Below are 22,368 nucleotides of genomic sequence, written 5' to 3' on the forward strand. Positions count from 1 at the left end.
AAAAAAAAAAAAACCAAAACGGTTGCAAAATAAACCAGATTTGGTTTAAAAAAGACTAAAATGGTAACACTAAGAAGTTTACTCAAGTCACAAGTGGAATTGTCGTGCGTCATCATCAATATCATCCTGGCATTATAAATTTGTGCTGCCAGGTTCTCAGAAAATTTCATGCCTAATCTGCATAGCATTGAGCGGAGTGTGATTTTTGAGACTCCGACTTCGAGGGGCAATCCGACTCCACTCCTACTCCATGAAATCAGACTCCACTCTAATCTGACTTCAAAAAATATTAGCCTATCAATTTGAATTCTGAATCTACTCTAAAATAAGATTCTAAATTAACGTGATAGGCCTACTTGCCAATGCGTAAGCCCAGGGCCGGATTTAGCTGATGGGGGCCCGGGGCACTTTTAGATCGGGGGGCCCCCTGCAAAAAAAATTTTCGCGCCTACGGCGCGAAAAACCACCTCTGCGTCCATAGTAGCATCAATCCAGCACTGCACAGCATTTTTCAGAAACTTCAAAGGCTGAAAGGAAGAAAAAATAACACAAAATCACATTTTTTCCACGTAGGGGGGCCCTTCAAAAGTCGGGGGGCCCGGGGCACCTGCCCCCCCTAAATCCGGGCCTGCGTAAGCCTATATGCTAACTCAAAATAGCTTTGGGGAGCAAAAATCATTGTCAACTTTAGTAGCACGTAAATGTTTTAAGTGAAGTAGTTATAAGCATTACTGCTAGGTAAAACATTTTGGAGACAGTTTGCATTTTTTTCTTCTACAAGCAGAATTTGACCTCAGCGCCCAGATTTTGATCGGACTTGGATTCAAGCTATTTTAACAACCGAATTTGGATTTGAGCTTCTGATAATTTGGATACCGTATGATTTTGATGTCTTCCTGAGAAAAAAAATTATTGATCTACATTTTAATTGATTGAGTTAGTCTTCATTCTCTAACAGGGAAGGCTGCTTTGAGGCTAATTGTAGAGGCTTTAAACCGCTAATACTGGCCGAGTCACCGAGAATGACGGAATGAAGTTTCCGCTTGTTGTTGAAGTATCGTTGCCGAAGAATTATTCTATTCACTTGATGCTACTAAATGGAAAGCAGTTTTAAAATGCGTTTCTTTATAAGCGCATAAACCAGGAGCCGAACTAACGCCACTTGACCTTGAGTCGGGCGCTTAACCACTGAGCTAACGGGGCTGGCCTAAATTGTTATCAGCCTATACCAGCTTTTTTGCTGTTGTAGCTCCTGAGGCTTTTTTCTTTGCCCCATTTTTGTGTTCCCTTGAGTGCTTCTTAGGAATTTGGAACGCTAACTAATAGACTAATTTGAGCGCATTCTTGCAATTGGTAGTTTGATACATATACCCTGCACGTAGTTTTATGTCTTTTTAGCGTTGTGCATCTGCTACATGCCACTGTGCGTTTGTATGTAGCCTTCAGGCGTTTTTGGTAGCTTCAGGCGTTTTTGGTGGTCTATGCTTTCTACTGCTTGATCAAAACTAAACTTTAGTTTATTGAGAGCAGAATATATAAAAAGATGGCCTATATTCGAAGAAATAGAAAACATAGATTATTGTTGTTCAAGATTCAATAAAGCTAGCGGAAGCGATAGATGTAGACTGAAAGTGGTTGACGAAATAGTCACTGAATACTGAAAAGTTTGGGTGTTCATCAGGACAATTATCGTTTCTAGCACTAGTTGCTACGTTCATCTGATGAAATTGAAAGTAAAATTAACAACAAACAAGATGGTTTATTGCTTCACTGACGTTTCGCGCACCATGACAATGCGCATCCTCAGAGCGAATAACATACAAAAATAAACCATCTTGTTTGTTGTTAATTTTACTTTCAATTTCATCAGATGAACGTAGCAACTAGTGCTAGAAACGGAAATAGTCACTCCCACTTCCCTGATCACAAAGCTAGTAGGGGAAGGGAAGGTAATTTGATACACTTTTAATATTTTTGCCTGTTAACTGAAAATTACGCGACACAAACTATTGATTTTAAGCTGAAATGAAAGTCTGATCCCTTACACACTTTTTAAAAACATTTTCACTTTTCTATTTTTGTTACTTTTTTTTTAATTGAAATTTTAAAAACGTCACTCAAATGTATCAATTTACCTTCCACGGAAGGTAAATTGATACACCCGGAAGGTAATTTGATACAGTAAAACTAATACAGAAATCCCTTTTGACAGCAAAGCAATAAATGAAAATTTAAAATGTGGTTGGCGTGCTTGGGTGCAAGGATGACTATTGAGGCCTATGTGTGCGGCGAAGCTTCTGCAGCGGAATGGACATGGGAAGGATCATTGGCTGGAGTTCTTATTCAAGGGGGGTGCTTCGCGCTTTTCTCATTTTTTGAAAGCATATAGCGTGTAGACCTACGAAAGCCCATATAATAGTTGTTTCCCAAAGTAGCAGGTCTTGTTAATGAAGAATAACTTATTTAAATCAACTAGATCAATAACAGCATTTATTACAGTCACAAAAAGAATTTAATATACTGTATCAATTTACCTTCTCTACATGTATCAATTTACCTTTTTCAAAAAAAGTTATAAAATTCTGATTTATGTATGCTTGGATGCACATTGCAGAAAAAACGTGACATGCCCTTGAAGCCTTATCAATGAACTGTCAAATGAGTTAGGTTTCATCTTTCAGGAACTTTTCTTTAATTTTCCAGACGAAAATAATCATGAGTTAAAAATTTTACAAAAATACTCAAAAAACACACTTTTACAATTTTATGCCATAAAAGCACGAGTTAGCTGCATGGTGCAATTTTTGTAGGCATTATTTTCACAGATCTTCCACCTAATGACAATATTTTTGACTAATATTTTTTGTACATTTCTGTAGGGGGGGTGTATCAAATTACCTTCCGTATCAAATTACCTTCCCTTCCCCTACGGTAGATCTAAACATAGTCTAACAACAAATAAACAATAATTTTAAGAACCCTAAAAGTACCACTTGGTCTTTTTGTAGCCTAGTAGGTCGTATTATGTGAACTGTGAAAGCCAGATCACTAACTCTTGCGTGATCGTCCTCAGCAGCTTAATTTTGATTGTCAGTTGTTAAATCTTCAACAATATCCAACTTTCTTGCATATTGGGGACGTTATCGGCTAAAGCACTTACATTAGCAGCATCGCAATTCGCAAATCACTTTATCATATTCCTTTCTCTCATTGTCAGACTTGCAACTGAAAAGAGCGAATTTTCTCTAACTGTAAAACCTCATGGTCATTTTTTTGTCTGTGGTTCCGATTTAATCTGTTTAGTTGTAGTTCGTTTGCTTTTTGACAAAAACCTTCCATTATGATACAATGTCAATTTAATAACGAATGATCAACTGAGATATCACCTATTCACCATACGAAGTAGCTGGTCACTGTGGTGCAAACAACTCCTACAATAAACCTGCAACTTAGGCTACTCCCTGCAGCTGCTCTGACACTTTCATAATTTTTGCAGCGGGAATTTCATGAGCTCACTCATACATAGCAGAAATCAAAAATTTTCTAAAAATTAATTGTAAAATATTGTTTTCAGCTGTATCAAGGAAAACGAGTGTATTTAACCTCAGACAGCAAAATCCGTCATTTTTACATTGATTCAATGTAAAAACCAATGTGAAAATGACGGATTTTTCTGTCTGGGTCAGAATCTGGTGAAATTAGGCAAGTTACTGTAGCCTAATGCTCTATTAGAAACTGAATTCTAATCAAAACAGTTCTCCCTGATCAACGTCTCATGAATTGGATGTTTACAGGAGGGGAGGCAATTGCCACCTTTGGCTACGCCACCGTTGTGGACTAACGGCTGTGAAAGCCGTGTGGATGACAAGCATAAGTTGCTTAAATTAAAGTGTATTAACAATAAAACACAAACTGAAAAAGAAGGGAAGAAATTATTTTTTTTTATTAGCATTATACAGAGCTGGTCGTAGAAACGCGGAATGGGCCCACAAATTAAAGTTTTTTTTTTCATAAATAAGTTTTAGATGCGGCAGAATTTAACAAAAAAAAACTTCAGAGCAGTTTGTTTGTTGATATTTTCGTTTAGGCGTTTGCTGCGCCAGCCCTGTATGATCCATAAACGATCCAAATTGTATGGTGCACATCCATAGCCTATATGCAGAAACTTCTATCATGGTGTAAAAATAGGCGATGAAAAGGAAAACGTCGATTAGACCTTATCTGATTACAATATTATACTCAAGGTTAGATGCAGTTGCTCTCCATCTCTCCAATTACAATTCACAAAGCATCACTACGTCATGTTTGAGTGACAGAAAAGCAAGCATTAGCGTAATTGTAACATTCTTTAGATGCGACTGGGCAACAAGTCTTCTTTACTTTTACATCGTTCAAGTAAAAAATATGAACAAATCATGCACAATTGAACCTTGAAATAGATTGATGTTGACAACCAGCTTTACGAAATAACAACACAGGTTGCGCTTTCTAATGATAATAATTAGTGTATGAAGGAACGCAAAGTTCGACATCAATATTTTTACTCCAAACGTTTCCATCAGGAATACTTCAATCAGTGGCACCGAGTAGGCAAATTGGAATAGTGTGCACTTAAGAAAGAAAACTTTAACTGCGTGTATGGGATTGGGGAACCGTCAATTTTTCAGCCCTGTTCTCGACAGACATGCGGAACTGTCAGAATAGTGCTTTCTAAACCATGTTCTTTGTCTTAAAATAAATATTCTTCCAAAAAATCAAAGACTATCTTCATCTTCATCTATGAGCGGTTGTAATTCTTTTTCTTTGTTTGCACGTTCACGATAGTAGGTCGGTTTTATGACAACAATTATGAGAGAACAAATAAACGTCATGACAATTGGAAACGAAGTGGACCACCCCGGGCCAACTTGTTTCAACATCAGTCTCCCAAGTAAGGGGAAAGTTAAACGAAAAAGACCTAATATGACAATTGTGATCATAGTAACAAACATTGGAGGAACAGGATAGGTTACTTCTGCTAAAAGTTCAAACAGTGAAGTATTTGCCATCCCGATGAAAAGTCCTTGTGCCATAACCGCAGCGTACACAATATTTAAATATTTGACCTGTATACCTACCAAAATGAGAACACAAGTAACAAGTAATGAGATTACACTGAACATGACCACTTCTTTATAACGTTTTGTTTTTGTGATAAGCGGTCCAGCAATAAACCCACCCAATGTGTACATTGACCAGGCTACCAACAACACTATGCCTGATTGTTTATTAATTTTATCGTTATTGGAAAATCGATGATGTAAAACCGACGTAAGAAGAACGTTGTTGTTTCTAAGTATTGGGTTGATGGCGCCAAATACAAACCACACGGCTATGAATACCTTATTTGCAAACAACGATTTCACAACAGTGGCAAATTCTCTGAAAATAGACTTTGCATCAGCTTTTTCTTCCTTGATTTTGTTTGCTCGCACAATTTTTGCTTGTGCTTTGGAAGGTGGCGTCGGTGGACAATTTCTTACAACGGAGATGGATAGCACAGCCAGCAAAAATGCCACGGAAGAAAGTCCAGAAAACATATACACCAAACTTGTGCTTGTCTGACAAATGAATAAGTTTAGATTGTTAAAAATGCAAGAAAAATAATTCTTAGTTTTACATGTCTAGGCTATATGTAAAAATATGCTGAGTGTAGAGGCAAATTGTAGACCAAGTAGGCATAGTATCTATCATAACATTTAGTGTGGTAGATTACTTTCTGAGTTCTGAAAATATCAGCTAAATAAATTAACGATATGTTGCTATCGATAAACCAAGTTAATTATATAATGGGTGATCATTTGAGTCCCTGTTCTGTTTGCAGTCCCTACTGCGCTTGTTCAGTGATGCTAGAAAACTTTTTTCTGAAAAACCTACGTCATTAAAAAAAGAACAAGCAACACCGGAGGTAGGCACTTTAACATTACCCACTGGTCGAAGAGGTACGCAATCATGCGTGACATGTTCAATCAATATTTGTGTTTTAGTCACAATTTCGACTTGTTAAAGTGGCTACCATTAAGATCCTTCTTGCACTCAGTTCAGTTGCAGAAGAAAAAATAGTATTAGCAGAGGGTGGGAATCGAACCCACGAAATCGAAATTACTATACTCCTCTGCCCTAACCATTAGACAACGGTGGTTGTGGTGAAGCATTCAGTTAAATTTCTTTGTATCAAAATTTTTGATCAGAATATCACGTCACGAGTCACATGACTGAAATCAGCTGAATCGCGAATGAACATGTCACGCATGATTGCGTACCTCTTCGACCAGTGGGTAATGTTAAAGTGCTTACCAACACCGGACCTACAAAATTTGCAGACCCAGAGTTACCAATTAAATTTTGTAATATAAATTTTTTTTTGATTACAAAAAAATTCTTCAAGCGAAATAAATTTAAAAAAAAGCATGGCAAAACTATCTATATGTAACATAATTCACATATGCACAAAAATGTTGGGGGAGCTGCAGTCCCGCAGTCCCTTATGACGAGCCGCCACTGTACAAAACATGATTTAGCTTAGTTTAGATAGCTACTGCTGTTTACAGTGGGAGATCCAGGAGGGAGAGGGCGATCGCCCTCCTAAAACAAATCAGTGACTTTATTCACTGTGTATTTGCAAGGTCGGATTGATATAGATAGACCTTTACATTATTGTGTTTTGTTTGTCGCCTCCTTGACGCTACTGCGGCTACTTGCTGGATCTGCCCCTGGTTATGTGTGTAGTCTATAAAGCAGTGATGTAGTGCTCACCTCTTTGACTGAAGTTGTGTTCGTCATTATAACTGTAGGCAAAAAGGACCCAATTGCTTCTCCAACGCCTCGTCCCACAACTTGAAAAGCTACAGCTGTTGCTACTTCGTGCTTAGGAAACCAAATGGCGGCTGTTGCAGGAGGTAGGGACCAAGATATGATGTTACTGAAACCCATGACTGCTTGACCTATCAAAACAGTACCAAAGCCTCCTCTCCATGTAACTCCAACAGATGTGAGAACAAAGCCAATTGTTAGTGTTGCAGTGACAAGGATAACGGAAAGTTTGTAACCTAGTTTGGTAGTTAGCAGTGACATTGGAAGAGAGAACACCAAAAAAATAACGGATTGAATTATAATCAGCCAATCAACCTGCCAAGGTTCAACGCTAAAATATTTGCTGTAAACATCGTTAATCGGCCCATAGCAAGACTGATTATATCCTCGCAATGCAATTGCCACACACGCAACTAATAGAACAAGCCAGCGGCGTGGGTAAGCTTTCAATGGCATTTCTTCCAATCCATCGTCGGTGACTGGCCGATCACATTCTTTGGCCTTTGCTTCAGACGTCATATTGATCAAGGGTTTGAGATGTGTTGAGTTTAAAGCTTCAAGTTGTTAAATATTTGTTGATCAGCAACAATGGACTTAACAAACGTCCACTATCAACCTCAATACACAAGTTATCGTACAAATTAATTATATGTTCTACATTTTACAATCTGCTGATGACATATTTTTTCAACATTGTTAAAATTAATCTTCAATAGCATTTGTTCCTCTAAGTAGCAAATTTCGTTAACCCAATCAAATGCCGGTACGTATAGTTGCTGCCAAATTTTGCTAGATATCATTCAAATAGCGAGGAATTATTCGAAAATTATTATTTTGATAAACTATATTTTTCCCAAACACCACTCTGAAACGTACCATAATGAAACCTACTACTTTTATGTCTGCACAAAAGTGGAATGCCTCAAACGGAATTCTGTTGAAACTGCAAAGCAACTAAACTCTAAAGTTTTAATTTATGAGCCTGGGGCATTTTGTCTACTATCCTGACTAAAACGTTTAGGGGCCGTGTGCAAAGGCATGTGCTACAAATCTGACTTACATATTTCAAGCGTATTTTTAACATTTGAAACTTTTGGTGAGTAGCACAAGTCAATCAATAAATACATTTGAATACCAGCAAACGTTCAGCTGGTTAACAGCCAAATGAGCCTACAAGACTGCCATTTGTAAATTACATGAACATAATTCGACATACAAGAAGAGGCCGAGTGACAGTGGCTGAAACGGGACGTCGCTACAATGGCATCTGGACTGGAACCTAAAACGCTAGACCTCATCTTGCCAACAGACAAGATTGCCATATAGGCGGTTTTGAAAATTTTTAGTTTTTTTTTTGACTTTGTTATTTTGACAAATTTTTGGCATTTTTTTTTAGCATTGTAAATAGGTTACTGTACTGTAGTTTAAAAAACTCTGTTTTATCAATGCGTATTACCCTATATTAGGGCTACCATACGTCCTCTTTTAGGAGGATTTGTCCTCTTTTTTCAAGAAAAATGAATTTTCCTCCGAGGACACCAAAAATGCTCAAATGTCCTCTTTTTTGACAATTTGGGTTTTCATGCTTATATTTTCAACGGGATTATATTGCTTGATGACGTTTCAGCGACGGATTGCAGGCTATTTGTTTTCTAAACATTTTGCATACCAATCTACCATGCTGATTTATAAATTCTACAAGAAATTGGCGCATTTTATGGAACTGTTGTCGAACGTTCATTGCCTGGTTCACTGTAAGACATTAAACGACATTTTAAAGGTCACGCTCACACTTTCACAAATATTCTTTTACCTACATACGTTTTACATTGATACAACGCTTGCAGACGTTGTTGATTACCAACTCAGTTTGGTTCGTTTATTACTTGAGACAAATCGAAACGAATGTCTAAAAGTGCATTGTGTATGATACCTAACCTACAGCAAAAGAAATCGTGGCATGGATATTGGATAGGCCTACAGATTTGCAAGGAAAGGAACAGCTTTTTAGTTCACGCCGTTTTTAGCATCTTAACGGTTATGAGCACTGAGCAGCTTACTGTTTTAGTCGTATTTCTTGCAAATAATTTAACAATTTCCGGCTGACCATTCCTTGTTGGAAAAAGTTAAGGCTTGGCTACCTGGAGGACGTGCCTGATTTGTCACATTTTGCAGATTTTTGCAATCATTGCTGTCTGACTGAAACTGTCGAAAAATTAGGAGATATATCACTGACTCTTAATTCTAAAATAATTTGTTGTCTTAAGGAAGCACTAAAAAAAGAAAAAAAAAAGTTAAACGTTCAGTCAATTTGTTTTCTTGTTTTTTTATTTTGGTAACTTTTGCTACGTAGGCCTACAGTGGCGTACGCAGGGGGGCATTGGGCCATGCCCCTCCCCCCCCCCCCCCCTTAAAATTGTTTTAGTAGTTAACGACGTAGATTAAGCATTTAATTTGTTTTGCATTGCTTTGTCAAAGCAATTACTGTAACAATGTTGTTTTATAGACTAAGCCAATACGAAATGCATGGCCCACTCCACCTACCCCACCCCAGGTATGCCAATGTAGCATAGTGTTCTGTAAGCCTATTACAGTGATTAGTGAGAGAGAAATGGATAGAGTCTAAACTAAAACCATACTGGGATATCATGAAGACATCTGGGATATCAATGGCTAGTGGCGTAGCCAAGGGGGGGTGGGGGGGGGCTGGTTACAGCCCCACTTGGCACGCGTGTGACGTCACGATATTGAGAATGATGCTTTCAGTCTCTTTATGCTTGGGAATGATGCTTTCAGTCTAAAAAAATTAGCCTAATTTTAAACAAAACTGCATTAAAAGAGCGAGTTTTGCCAATACCAAACATTCCAACATTTCAGCCAGGAATTAACAAGAAAACATAGAGACTTAGCTTTATTTCCGAAAAATGCCGAAGAAAACATGATCTTATCCTTTTGCTATGCCACCTGACAGCACCATTTTACAGGAATATTCATACCCACATTTTTGTTGAAAATGCTCTCAGAATGCACCAAATTCAAAGTAATTTTTCAAAATTTTCTGGGGGAGGTCCCCCAGACCCCCCGCCGCTGGGTGTCGTATTAAGCGAAAACGCCGTCGGGCTTCGCCCGCCGGTCGTCAAAACCCCTCCTTTCAAAATTCCTGGCTACGCTACTCTCAATGGCCCCCCCCTTGAGAAAATCCTGCGTACGCCACTGTAGGCCTATATTGTATAATGATCGAAAGAGATGTAAAAGATTCTTCAAGCGTAAAATTCTACTTGCTGGCGAAACGTGTCCTCTTTTTAGGCCATGAAATATATGGTAGATCTACCTATATATAAAACATCAGGTTTGAAAAGGCAAGTTTTCCCGAATCTTGATCATGTTTTTCATAATATTGCATTTTGGGCTGATTTTGTCAGCAGCATGACTTGCCTACTACTTACTATAGCTTAAAGTGTTGCGACTGTACCATATGTTAACTTGAGAATCTATTAAAAAAACGCCAAATTTCTAAATGGTGGCATTAAAACCCCCAATATGGCAATCCTGTTTGCTGCCAAGATGAAGCCTAGCGTTTTAGCTTCGTTGGGGCTGAAAGACCTAACCTAGGCTACATAGAGAGAAGTAGGCCTATGCGGAATGTCAACAGAAAGGAAACAACCAGAAAGGAAAATGTAGGCTAAGGTCAAAAAAAAAAAAAAAAAAGAATAAAATAATAGGAGTTATTGAAGACAAAAAACCTGAAGGTACAATAGGCTGATCATCTATCAAGGATGAAGAACAAGACATGATTCAAAACAACATTTAGTTGACTGCAAGAGTTTTAAGAGAACTTGAGAAAATACTCGAGAAAGTAACAAGGTATTCATTGTTCTCAACTATTAATGCTGAATTTTACCGCTGCTGCTGTAGTGCTGTATTTTACCGACTGTTTTTATATCCGATCAAGTCCAACAACAGTGATGGGAATTTTTTACAAACAAAGTATTAAACTGACGTTCTGAAATTTTGGATGTCGCGACTGACCTAGAATGAGCAAAACCAAAACAATGAATTCACACGAAACATCTATCCCAGCTAGCAAAAGGTGCTGTTTTTACATCGTTAGGCAACGTTGAATCTATGACAAATTAAATTATACATTTTACATGATGAGATTTAGTTTACATTATTTTTGGATAACCGTGAACGGCAAGAATAACAAGTAGAGTCAACAATAAGTCATAATACTGTAGCAGCCTAAATGGCCTACTTTGTAATAAGTTAATTTGTATAAAAAAAAACCCATTTGTGATTCAACCTCGACCCTGCCTCCTGTTAGTTACGCTCCTGAGTTTGACCTTGCTTGAGACTCAATATCACAACATTCTAGTAATATTTGTTCTTGTGCCTTTGTCTTAACAATTTAAATTTTCAGTCTACGAAAGTACGGTACCGTACCAAAATTTTCTGAAACAGTTGAACTCGATGTCGGCGTGGGTGAGTTGAACGAGACCAAACGTCTGTGAATACCATGTAATATAGTGTAGTGTCAAAATAAGAAAGGAATTTATTAGGCTACCATTTGCATATAGAATTATACATGTACAAAGTTTTAAGACATTTCATTGAGTGATGGATTCCTAACAATAGTCTTCATCTGAAAATCAATAGTCTGACATTCAATTTAAATGTTGAATACATGAACGACTGTTAATTGTTGCGCGTTATTAAAGAAAGCTCATCATGACTACTTAACTTTGAGTCATAGTAGGCTAACCAAGGAAGGAAACAAGCGAAAGCTTAATCTGCAAGTCTGTCTTTCAATAAACGTAGTTTATAAAGTAGGCTTATAGTTCCTATAAGACGGCAGAGGTGGGCACCCGCTACTTTTAAAGTAGCGCGCTACCCGCTACCGCTACTTGGACCAAAATAGCGCGCGCTACCGCTACCCGCTACCAATTTACAAAAGTAGCGCGCTACCCGCTACCGCTACTCGGACCAAAGTAGCGCGCGCTACGGCTACTTCTTCCGCTACTTTTGTCTAAAATGACACTAGGAAACACTCTTAAAGTCCCTATAGTCAGGGTTGCATTCCTGGGGGGGCTCGGAGGGGCTCAGCCCCCCGAAAAACGAAAAGGCTTGATGTAGGGGGGGCTCAGGGGGGGCTCGTTCAAGCTTCCATTTTTCAGCTTTTCTGGCTGAACAACAACTTCTCGACTGAACAAGTAACACTTTAACAGCTTTCTCACAACAGAACTGCAAAAAAACACGAACATAAGTTGATAGCAATCGCCAATTATCACTTTTGTCAGAAACTCTCCAGACTGGGATATCAACTTCGTAGTAGCTAATCGTCATGTCAAATGGACTGTTAGTTCTCTACTTCAAATAAAAAAAGCTATTCAAGAAGGAAAGTATTCGTTTGATGAAGTTGTTAACTTGAGTCCCGGAAGTACAAAAAACTACTCCTTTAAAGGCACAACATTGGACCAGTTCAAAGCTCGACGTAGAGACTAGCCTACCCTTCTTTTGATCGTAATCAGTTTATTCAAGCTTTGGTTGAGAACATTGGAAGCAGGATGGTGGACACCAACAATGAAAATTCTGTAAAGAGCTTGGAAATTATTGTACCAGAGTTATGGCCTGCTGCAGTCGAAGTTCCATGGCAAGAAGGGGAGCAGAGATTACGAAAAATAGAGGAGAGATTTCATGTCATCACTCCTATTTCCAATTTTTGATTGTATGTTGACAATCCTTGTCATATACCAGATATTGCTCAAGAACGTAGTAGCCTACTAAACATGATTGCTATAAGTTCTGCTGAAGCCGAACGTGGATTTTCACAAATGAACTTGGTCATCACACAGCTACGATCACGGCTGACCATATCACTTGTTTCAGCATTGTTGTTCATCAGCATCAATGGACCACCTCCTCATTTATGGAATGGCACTGCGGCAACTCAGAAGTGGTTGCAGACTCATCGGTCGGCTGTGGATGTTCAAGTTAAGCATTCTAAGCTGCCCACATTGAATGGACTCAGATCTCCGCAAAAACTGTTTGCTGGCTAAAATCAAGGACTGTCGTGGTGCTTTAAACTTAGCCCATAAAACCAAAGACCTGGCAGACAGGCTGTTTGTTTTGTGTAATCTCGTTTGCACCAACTTGGAATATGCTTTTGCTGTAATTGGAGTTTTTTAAACTGTTCGTTAATAACTAAATGAGATTTTAGTGTAACTGTCAGATTGGTAGCTTATTGGTTCTTATATAGCAAATCTGCAACCACAAGCGCTCATTTCAAGAATTGCATTTCCTTACTTTTAATTCCTATTGCAGGCAATGTTTTTGCAAGTGTGCTTAGGATTGGCTCATACAAATAAGTTTACAATTGAGTTAAGAGATTGGAATTAGCTCATGCAAATCGAGTTTCAAGTGTAGGCCTACGCAGTAAAAAAAAAGCAAAGGAGATTGCAGTGTAGCAACCAAGCCAAATTTCAAACTTATAATTTTATATCGGATTCAACCACGCTTTCACGTTTTGTTGCTTCTACATTTTTCTGTACTTCAAGCTATGTTTTAGCATGGGTTGTTTTTCGACATGATGTTCAGAAGTAAAAACATACTGAACAGTGTTTCCTTTTAAAAAAGGTAAACATTGTTGGCTAACCTACACCGATTACTTATACATACTTTGTCTATAACAACACAGCTAAGTGTTAGAGCCCCCCCAAAAAAAATTTTAGGAATGCACCCATGCCTATAGTGACGCAAAAATGACCTTGAAAACGAATGTTATCATTCGTTTACGCTGTCATTTTAACGTCGTTATAGAAAACACATTCTAAGGGAAATTTTTTGTTACGCATCTTTCAAAAACACGACCATTTCAAAATGAGAGTCATTAAGTCCTGCCCGCTTTGGCTTAAGCACATCTTTTCCAACAGAGAAAAGCCTCTCTACCGCAGCACTGAAAGGAATGGGGGTGTTGTATGTAATGAACAGATGTTTTAACTCGGTATTCGAAAAGCTCAAGGACTTGCTCCTGTCCGAAAAAAGGCGTCCACAATTGCTGTTTCCTTTTGCACCGACGTTTCACGGGATGGCGCCAACACACCAAAAAGTTCATCCTCGGAGTCGTGACTGGTGTTGGTGTCACTCTTCTCGGTATCAACCTGGCTTGATATCTCCCGCAACAGTCGAATTACATCTGTCTTGACTTTTTCTTGCAGTGCGTCAGCATCATCCGTGGAAACGTAGTGCAGAAATTGTAGCCACGACGTCTTGAAGGAGAGATGAAGACACGATGCTATAGGCTAACGCATTTCATGTCGTTGAAGCACTTGTTGAATCGTTTCTTCACCCCTTCAAGGACTTTCACTCTCAACTCCTCACAGGTCACAAGATCACTGATCTCGGTCAACTTCTTTGCGCAAATTGTAATTGTTGGAAGCAAGACTCCGTAATACGCCTTACACTCGCCCTGGAGAATGTCTAAAGCCTGACAGATAAGCTTCATCACACGGAGATATTCGCCGAAAAAGTTGACGTCAGCTAGAAATAAATCAGCTCTTTAGAAATAAGATAAACTATGTTGTAACTTTTAAGTTGTAAGCAGGGCTGATGAAAATTGAATGGCTGAATCTGGCTGATGACAACCGAATTGGCATCAAAATTGCCTTGTTATGATTTCTTTTAACAAAAACCATCGTGTAAGAAAATTTTATCAGCAACAAATATCTTAGCTAATCATTTGTCAACAGTTTTACTTTAAACAATATGATAAAACCCTATTTTTGGACATCTTAGCATAGGTGATGACTGATGAGGCAATGCTCACTGAATGTAGTCTATATTCTATAAACCATATACAACTTTACTTCCGCTATTATTAAAATTACAATGAACATTAGGCTATCGATTTCATACCTTGATCGCCGGATCGCAGCTCCACACCAGAAAACGAGATTCCCAAAACATCGAAACTTTGCCAGTATTGACCAGAAAAATGCCAGTATTGACCAAAAAAACAAGCATTTTTTTCACTTTAAATTAAAAAGTAGCGGTAGCGGGAGTGCGACTGAAAAAAAGTAGCGCCTCTCCCGCTACCGCTACTTTGGAAAAAAAATAGCGTCGCTACTGCAGCCGCTACTCCAACTAAAAAGTAGCGCCGCTACCGCTACTTTTACCAAAAAAATAGCGCCGCTAGTAGCGGCGCTACAAAGGTAGCGCGCTACTGCCCACCTCTGTAAGACGGTAACAGTATATCATGCTTTCCTGTTCCACACTTCCCACGTCTTTTTTATTGAATTACAAAGACCCGAAATACGTGAAAGTAGGCTGCTGTAATATAGGCTTTCTATAATTTTTAAAAAGCAACCTCCCGGTAAAGCAGGTCATCGGCTATTTGCTGTGAGGAATGGATACTTTGCATCCATAAGGTTTAACTTATGCTACATAAGCAAACAAAAAGCTGTTATGTTTATTGTTTATATTATCTCCACACGCATCTGCCAGCTAACAATAAAGTGAACGGTTTTTTCTGGATGCGTGAGTGCTACTTGTGATTTCCTTTGAGCTCAGCGTATGCAAAACGTGCTATTTCTACATTGTTACAAATACTGACGGGATTAAAACGACGAAGAAAAAACACTTTTATTTAGGTGCTTTCTATCGACCCTTCCTATTACCTGCTTCTCATTAAAAATACGAACATAAGCCTAATGCAAATTATTCGAGGCAAAATATGACAAAATCGACAAAAATTAAAAAGAAACAACTTTTTTGTGAAGACAGGTTTTGTTTCTTCGCTGTTATCTGTTTAACATTTTTGCAAACTCAAAGAAATGCTTCGTTATTAAAACGTGATTCATCCTGTTTTACATTTGTACTAATAAGAAGAAATGCAGCTGGCAAAGTTTTACTTTTTTTATCACTTTAACTAAAAAATCAAGTGCCCACTTACTGTATTTTCTAAACATTAGATACCACTTTGTCTTTCTCGGCCAACCTTCACAATTTGAAGTTTGAAGTTTGTTACATCGAGTCTAGTATGCCTAGAACTAAATGCAAATCTCAACCACAAAACGTAATAAACCAACGAGAAGCGGAATTAAAAACCCGAAAAGAAGCTTGAAATGCAACAACATGGTAAAACAGTGCCATAATGCCGAGATTCAGTTCTTCTATTTAACGGCAATCTAGAAACTATAGCTAGAAACTAATGTTCTCATAACCTAAACTCTTTTTACAAAGGGTATGCGTCCTATAGGCTACGAATAACCTAACCGCTGATTAAATGATCTTGAACAATTTTTTGTCAGAAACTAAAACATTTATCAATTAGCAAACCATTTTAAAATACCCATGTTTTTCAACTTTTAAAATCACATTGTCAAAATTAAAAATGACTGGCCTGCTTCCATTGCTGGCAACAGGAAAGCGTGACAATGCTTGCTTTCAATAAAACCGGTCCTACGGGCTTCGTTGGTTGTGTCGGTGTGCTAGTGCGCTGCTATGTGTTGAATAAGGTAGCTTAAAGGGTAATGTTGGGGGTCTCACCACAACTTTCCAATAAAAGGTAAAAGCTCTTTTCAACAATTTTCAAAGGTGTTGCTTGCCTTATAAGAATAGACTAACGGTTTTGCCGCCTTTCCCGATGCATTCAATTTTCCGTTTTCTACTTGGACCTATCAAAATTTCCGATCTTTTATTTAAAAGTTTCTTTACCAATAACAGTTCTTCTGATCAAAATCGCCTACGCAAAGTTTAGTTAACGTCGCAGTAAAAACGAAAGCATGGTAATCACAAAAACACATCCCTGTCCTTAACTTAAAGGCTCAATTAGGCTAATCTGTTTTAACTAAACTTTAAAATCAGGCAAATTGTTTTCCTGCTGTCAACGGAGGTTCGTATGCTAGCTATGTGTTGTAGTTTTACGTTTTATAACCAAACATTGACATATCTAGTCAACACTCATTACTTTTATTACATGTTGCACAATAGGTTTTAAGTTATGCATGGTTGACGAAGAATTGGCTTCACCATTTTTTACTAATCAGCTTCCGAAATCGAATAACCAGCTTCCGAAATCGAATAACCAGTATGATAGTTTTGGTGAAAATAAATCTAAAAAAGGTCCCTGTAATGTCAACGATGAGATAGGATAAAAAGGTATGTTGATGAATACTGCATTAGACAAGAGAACGCGTTGAAAATCTCACCTCCTCCATGTATTATTATTGGTGGAGGAGATGAATAAACCAAAAAATGTTTTCATGCGCCCTTGATCCATGAAATATGGCATAAATGTGCTTGTGTTAAATCAACATCATTTGTTTTAGGCTACAATTTTTTTCTATACCCGGAGCAAAATGTAATGTCTGAAGTATAGCCTAGAATGCATGCTTCTATAGGCAACAAAGCTGGTCATATTTATATAGTTTTTTTTTTATTTTAACGTTTCTTCAATGAGCGAGCTAAACAATCCAACCTCAAATGGCTCCGTAATGCACAGCCTTACTTACCTGTGCGCAACTTATATTAATTAAAACTAGACGGACTGCACAACAGGTATTGGCCAACTTACCTCAGGTCATTGCTCAACTTATCCCGGAAAATTTTTGTCGAAGTACGCTTTGTCGAAATGTTTGTCGAAGGAGCTTGAGTAAAAGGTGCTCTGTTTACCCCTATCGCCAAAAACTCAGAATTCACAAGTGGAACGCAAAGCTAACCTTATTTGAAAATGGTTTTCTTATGACACTGAAACATTTTCTAATCTCCTTCTGGAAAGCAGAAGCCTACTCCTTGACTTACTTCATGCAATTCCCTCTGATGAATACGTCTACAAATTTAAAAGATTGGATGAAATTTAAGAAAGCTATCTGAATCACAAAACATTATAATATCCTCTTTACAAAATTATTTCCGTGTTAAGTGACCGCTTGTGCCTGGTCATACAGTAGGCTAGATGCAAATTCCTCTGAAACGTAAGAGTATTGAATTAGAAAGGTGAAGGCATCAATCTAATACTTTTTCGGGTAAAAACGTATGTTGCCTGCATGTGTTCAGAAATGAATTCACTGTTGCTTGGATTGATTTTTTTTATGTTGCCTTGGTTGACACTATAATGTTCATATACTAGCCTACTGTACATGTTATAAGTTTTTACAAAATAGAAAATAACGTTTGGTTATAATCAATGTAAAGTATAAACCTGATACATTACAAGTGATGAAAATATCAAAATTAAGGATTGTGTAGGACGTAGGTGATATTATTCAGACGAGCTGTTGTTGGTAGAAAAAGATGAAATGAAAGACAGGAAGTTTTGATAATGCAAGAACGGAAAAGTAAAACCTTCGTGCAAAGACGGTAAAGCACGTTTAAAGATGTTTACACACAATCAGAGATGTACATATACGCTGCAAATTCTAAGCCGTAGACTTGAGGCGTAGACTTTTGTTTACGCTAACGCTTGCGGCCACATATTTTTGGATAGTTGTCGCTTGAGGCTACGCCGTAAAGCATAGGTGTACGGGAAGCATATTTTTTGGGGGTGCGAAAGAATTCTTGCCCAAATATATTCAACTGCGCCTAAACAAAAGTACACACGTAAGAAAAAGCAATAAAGCAGTGTAAGGCATCAATTGACAAGACTTCCACAAAGCCACTGGTATGATTAAGTAGGCTATAACTTACCATTATGCTAATTTACAAAACAAAAAATTCATCAAAAGACAATTGAAGGGTGTAATTGACACTAGGCCTACACTAACGAACCAGTAGAATGCAATACTACCGGTACATGGCTCTAAAACCGCAAAACTAAGCTAAAAAGTATTGAGTACGGTCAGAGCCGGATTAAGGGTACTGTAGGCCAAAGGCTGTTTACTAGAGAAGGGCCTAATTTTGCAAACCAAGCTACAAAAAGTAATAAAAATACATACATGAAAAATTGAAATTATTTACTGCAAAATAACATAAACATAAAAATGGCTAATGATGGCGCATAATTGGTTTTCGAAACAAACGCAATTTTTATTGTCTAATTTGAAGTAGATGAAAAAGATTTTGGAAAGAAAGAAATGGATAGTAGGTACACATGGTAATACGTTACCTAATGACACTCTAACCAGGGGTTTTCAAGCTTTTTTCCACCGCGACCCCTCAAAACAATCAATGTAGTCTCGCGCCCCCCCCCCCCCCTTTAAAGTATTTAACAAAAGCATATTTAATGTAAAATTTAACCAAATTTGATTCATGCCAACATCCAGTTATATTTAGTTTTGCTGTTCCAACGTAAACTTCCGAAACGAAATACGTTTTTTTGCGATATTATCACGGCTTTTATTACATTTTCTGCGATTGTTATTTCCATTTTGTATCAAGCTTAGCTAAATAGCCTAATAGGAGAAAAAATAATGGGATTATCTACGTTTTCGCACTTTCACCGGTTGAATTTATTGCAATCTTTTATGGATTTATTTAAATCAATTTCAGTGAGATGGTTGGTGCTGCATATTTTTAACTATTAAGTTTGTCAATGCTTGCACCTGTTGCTGAAAGAACTTTTAAACAAAATAGCCGACACAATTTTTTTTCAATGCCATTGAAAACGATAGTGAGAAATCTATATTTTGCATAGGATTCTACATCATTTTTGCTTTTTTTACCATAGCGTTATTGATACTGGTTAACTTTAGTCTGACAAAACAACGTACCGTACAAGAACTTGGTGAAAAATGTCGAATGCTTTCCTATAGTTAAAGCCTTTGCAACGTCTGAAAGCTTAAACGATATCATAATCTCAAGTAGAGGAATGGGCGATTGCGAAAAAAACACGGTTTTTAATCTTTTCTTGCAAAAAAGAATTGAAAACACTACATTAGAATTTCAAGCGCCTCGCGAACCTCTGAAAAACGGCTCGCGACCCCCAGGTTGAAAAGCTCTGCTCTAAACTCAATTTCGGTAAAAGTGACGCCTACGTGGTTTTGGAAATGGGCTCTTCATAAGTATTGACTCAACTCCGTCATTCATTTTTAAGCAAAAACTTTACTGTTCTGGTGTTGGATCTGTATCACTATCAGCCTTACAAAATTTGAGGGCCGAAATTTTCCAGAGCCTAAGGCTATAGCCTTGTTAGCCTAATGGTTCATCCGGCCCTGAGTACGGTAGCCTAGTAGATTAAATGCAGTGGTAGACTGGTGGACGGTATACACAAATTAAAAAAAAGTAATTGTTTCGCTCACTTTGTTGTCCAAATATATCTACAATGCGATTGACATCCACTTTATTTCTTGTTGGTCTTTCCAAGTGCAACAAAGCTAAGTTTGACTCTCAGCTGAACATGAAGTTGCAGGAACTGTTGCTAGAATTTTTGCAGTTTGTGCAAAGTGAGGCATAGTTTTATTCTAATCCATTTGAAATTAGGAATTTTGTACATTGTACAGCAGTTTTGATTTCTCTGTTTCGAGTGAGTTGGCGAAAAAGTTGATATTCCGATTCCAGGAAATCCTGTTCCACGGTGTAGAATTCAGATATCAACTTCAAGCTTTGTTGGTTGGCATTATTTGTATCTTTCAAAAATTCTCTTTTTGAAGACTAAGGAGGGTAGATAGGTAAGAAATCTTGCCCAAATATGAAATCTTGCCCAAATTCTCGACAGATTAGGGGTGCGATTGCACCCCTTGCACCCCTGGCTCGTACACCTATGCCGTAAAATTTTCGCGGTTTTTAGCGCATAGCGTCAACGCATACTTTTTAATGTCTTTTTTTCGCTACAACACGCCAATACTTTCCAGCGCTGCAGTTGAAAGAATGTTTTCAATGGGCAAAGACATATTGAAACCAAAACGCAGCACAATGTCAGATAAACCCTTTCAGATGCTTGTGTTTCTTCGTGGAAATTTAAAATAAAACTTGTTTGCTTCGAGTGGTTTATACCGTGTGAATGTTTGGCACCTAGCAAACAAAATGAGTTTACGCTAGTGTATGCGCTGACGCTGACGCCGCCAACATTTTTTACAAGTTACGTTGACGCATTCGCCGTATGGTTTTTCGAACGTTTGCGTTTACTCTGACGGCGTCAATATTTTTTGTATGCGCGTACATCACTGCACACAATATGGTACCAAAATCAATAGCAGACTACAAAATCCATTTCTTTCATCCAGATCGTAAAATAATTTTAGCAATTGCAAATAATTTTGCTATCGGTTTATGCCAAACTAAATAATTAGCAGTTTAGTGAAATGATGTATTTATTTGGTAGGCTACACAGAATTTTATTGAAAAGGATTCAGTAAGATTTGCAATGCTTGTGGTTTTATATTTTATAAAAAAACAAAAACATAATTTACATGGCTCGTAGAGTCAAAAGAAAGCTTTTGGTTAAATTTAGTGGAACATATCTTTTGCGTAGGCCTATGTTACTCTATGGTTGGCATAATTAAATTAGGCCGGCAAATATAGCCTATACGGATATGAAACAGCTGCATTGGAAAGATCACCCAGCAAATCGCAAAACAAATATCAGTATTTACTGGTCAACAGCTTGCACTGTACCAAATTATGTGCGTCATTTTGGATTCCAAAGTAGCCCAGCACCAATCTAAATTGCGCTATAATATTTTATTTACATTTAGCAAACGACATATTAACGGTTAGCCCACATAAAGCATTGGCAATCTAACTTTAAGTTCTATAGTTGTGGATCTAGAAAAACGTTGATTAAGCACTCCTAAGTTACAATTTCTTTGAAATAAAATTGTAAGAGCAGATAGACAAAATAAACGTAAAGATTCAAAGAGTTAAGGACAACGACTTCAAAGGGTCTGAGGGGCTTGCCCTGGAAAGTTATGATAGCCTAAACGTTAGTCTACTTCAGTTTGATCACTATTTAGGCCTACGTGTTTCTTGAAGGCTTGTATGATTATAATGATTGCCAAATTAAACAAGATTTCGAAAGTTAGATTACAACTAAATAGCCTAAGCTATGACAAAAATATAAAAATATCGATCAGAACAACGTCACAAAGTTTGATGGTTTATTTGCTTGAGAAAAGGATATGTTGGTCACAGCGGAAAACCATAATATCTTCGTGGGAAAATTGAAACATAAAATTCCCGAATCCTTTCGTCTGTATGCGATGACACCGAAAAAATACTTTTCTGAAAACGTCTTTTCACGAATTGGGTATTTCAAGAAAAAATAGCCACAGGCTGTCGAAAAGGAGGCGCAACGCGGTACGCACTCAAACTTGTCACCACAATACAAATTACTAGGATAAAAGACGGAAATTTCGTCTAGTTGGTAAGCACAAGCAAAACAGTTTTAATATTCGACCAACCTTTCTAACGACAATTCTAAAAACGACGAATTGATTGCGATATTTCAAATGCACGTAACCAGCTTCTGTGACATAATAGTCCATATGCATTGTTATGCAATTTCACAGGTGTTCAAAAGGATTGTGCAACGTTTTACAGATGTTACGAAGAGATGATGCAATCTCTGCTCATTTTTTTTAGCAA

At 37.7% G+C, this 22,368-nt stretch overlaps 1 protein-coding gene across 1 annotated transcript; it reads right to left on the minus strand.

Annotated features, from left to right (window-relative positions):
- Positions 1-3,881: 3,881 nt before the first annotated feature.
- On the minus strand, positions 3,882-7,516 carry LOC145779801 (choline/ethanolamine transporter flvcr2a-like). The gene is made up of 2 exons (XM_082591446.1): positions 6,796-7,516; positions 3,882-5,600 (listed from the first exon to the last, which is right to left on the minus strand). The coding sequence occupies exons 1-2, from the start codon at positions 7,369-7,371 to the stop codon at positions 4,755-4,757; spliced, it is 1,422 nt and encodes a 473-aa protein (XP_082447572.1). The 5' UTR covers positions 7,372-7,516; the 3' UTR covers positions 3,882-4,754.
- Positions 7,517-22,368: the final 14,852 nt, after the last annotated feature.

The sequence above is a fragment of the Aplidium turbinatum genome, chromosome 11 (genome assembly GCF_918807975.1).
Source record: "Aplidium turbinatum chromosome 11, kaAplTurb1.1, whole genome shotgun sequence".
NCBI classification, from domain to species: domain Eukaryota; kingdom Metazoa; phylum Chordata; class Ascidiacea; order Aplousobranchia; family Polyclinidae; genus Aplidium; species Aplidium turbinatum.

Bases quoted from the DNA above. Each gene is read 5' to 3' on its own strand.
- LOC145779801 (XM_082591446.1), bottom strand. From the start codon at position 7,371: ATGACGTCTGAAGCAAAGGCCAAAGAATGTGATCGGCCAGTCACCGAC. The intron at 5,601-6,795 runs GTGAGCACTACA...TTCATTTGTCAG, and splicing joins ACACAACTTCAGTCAAAGAG to ACAAGCACAAGTTTGGTGTA.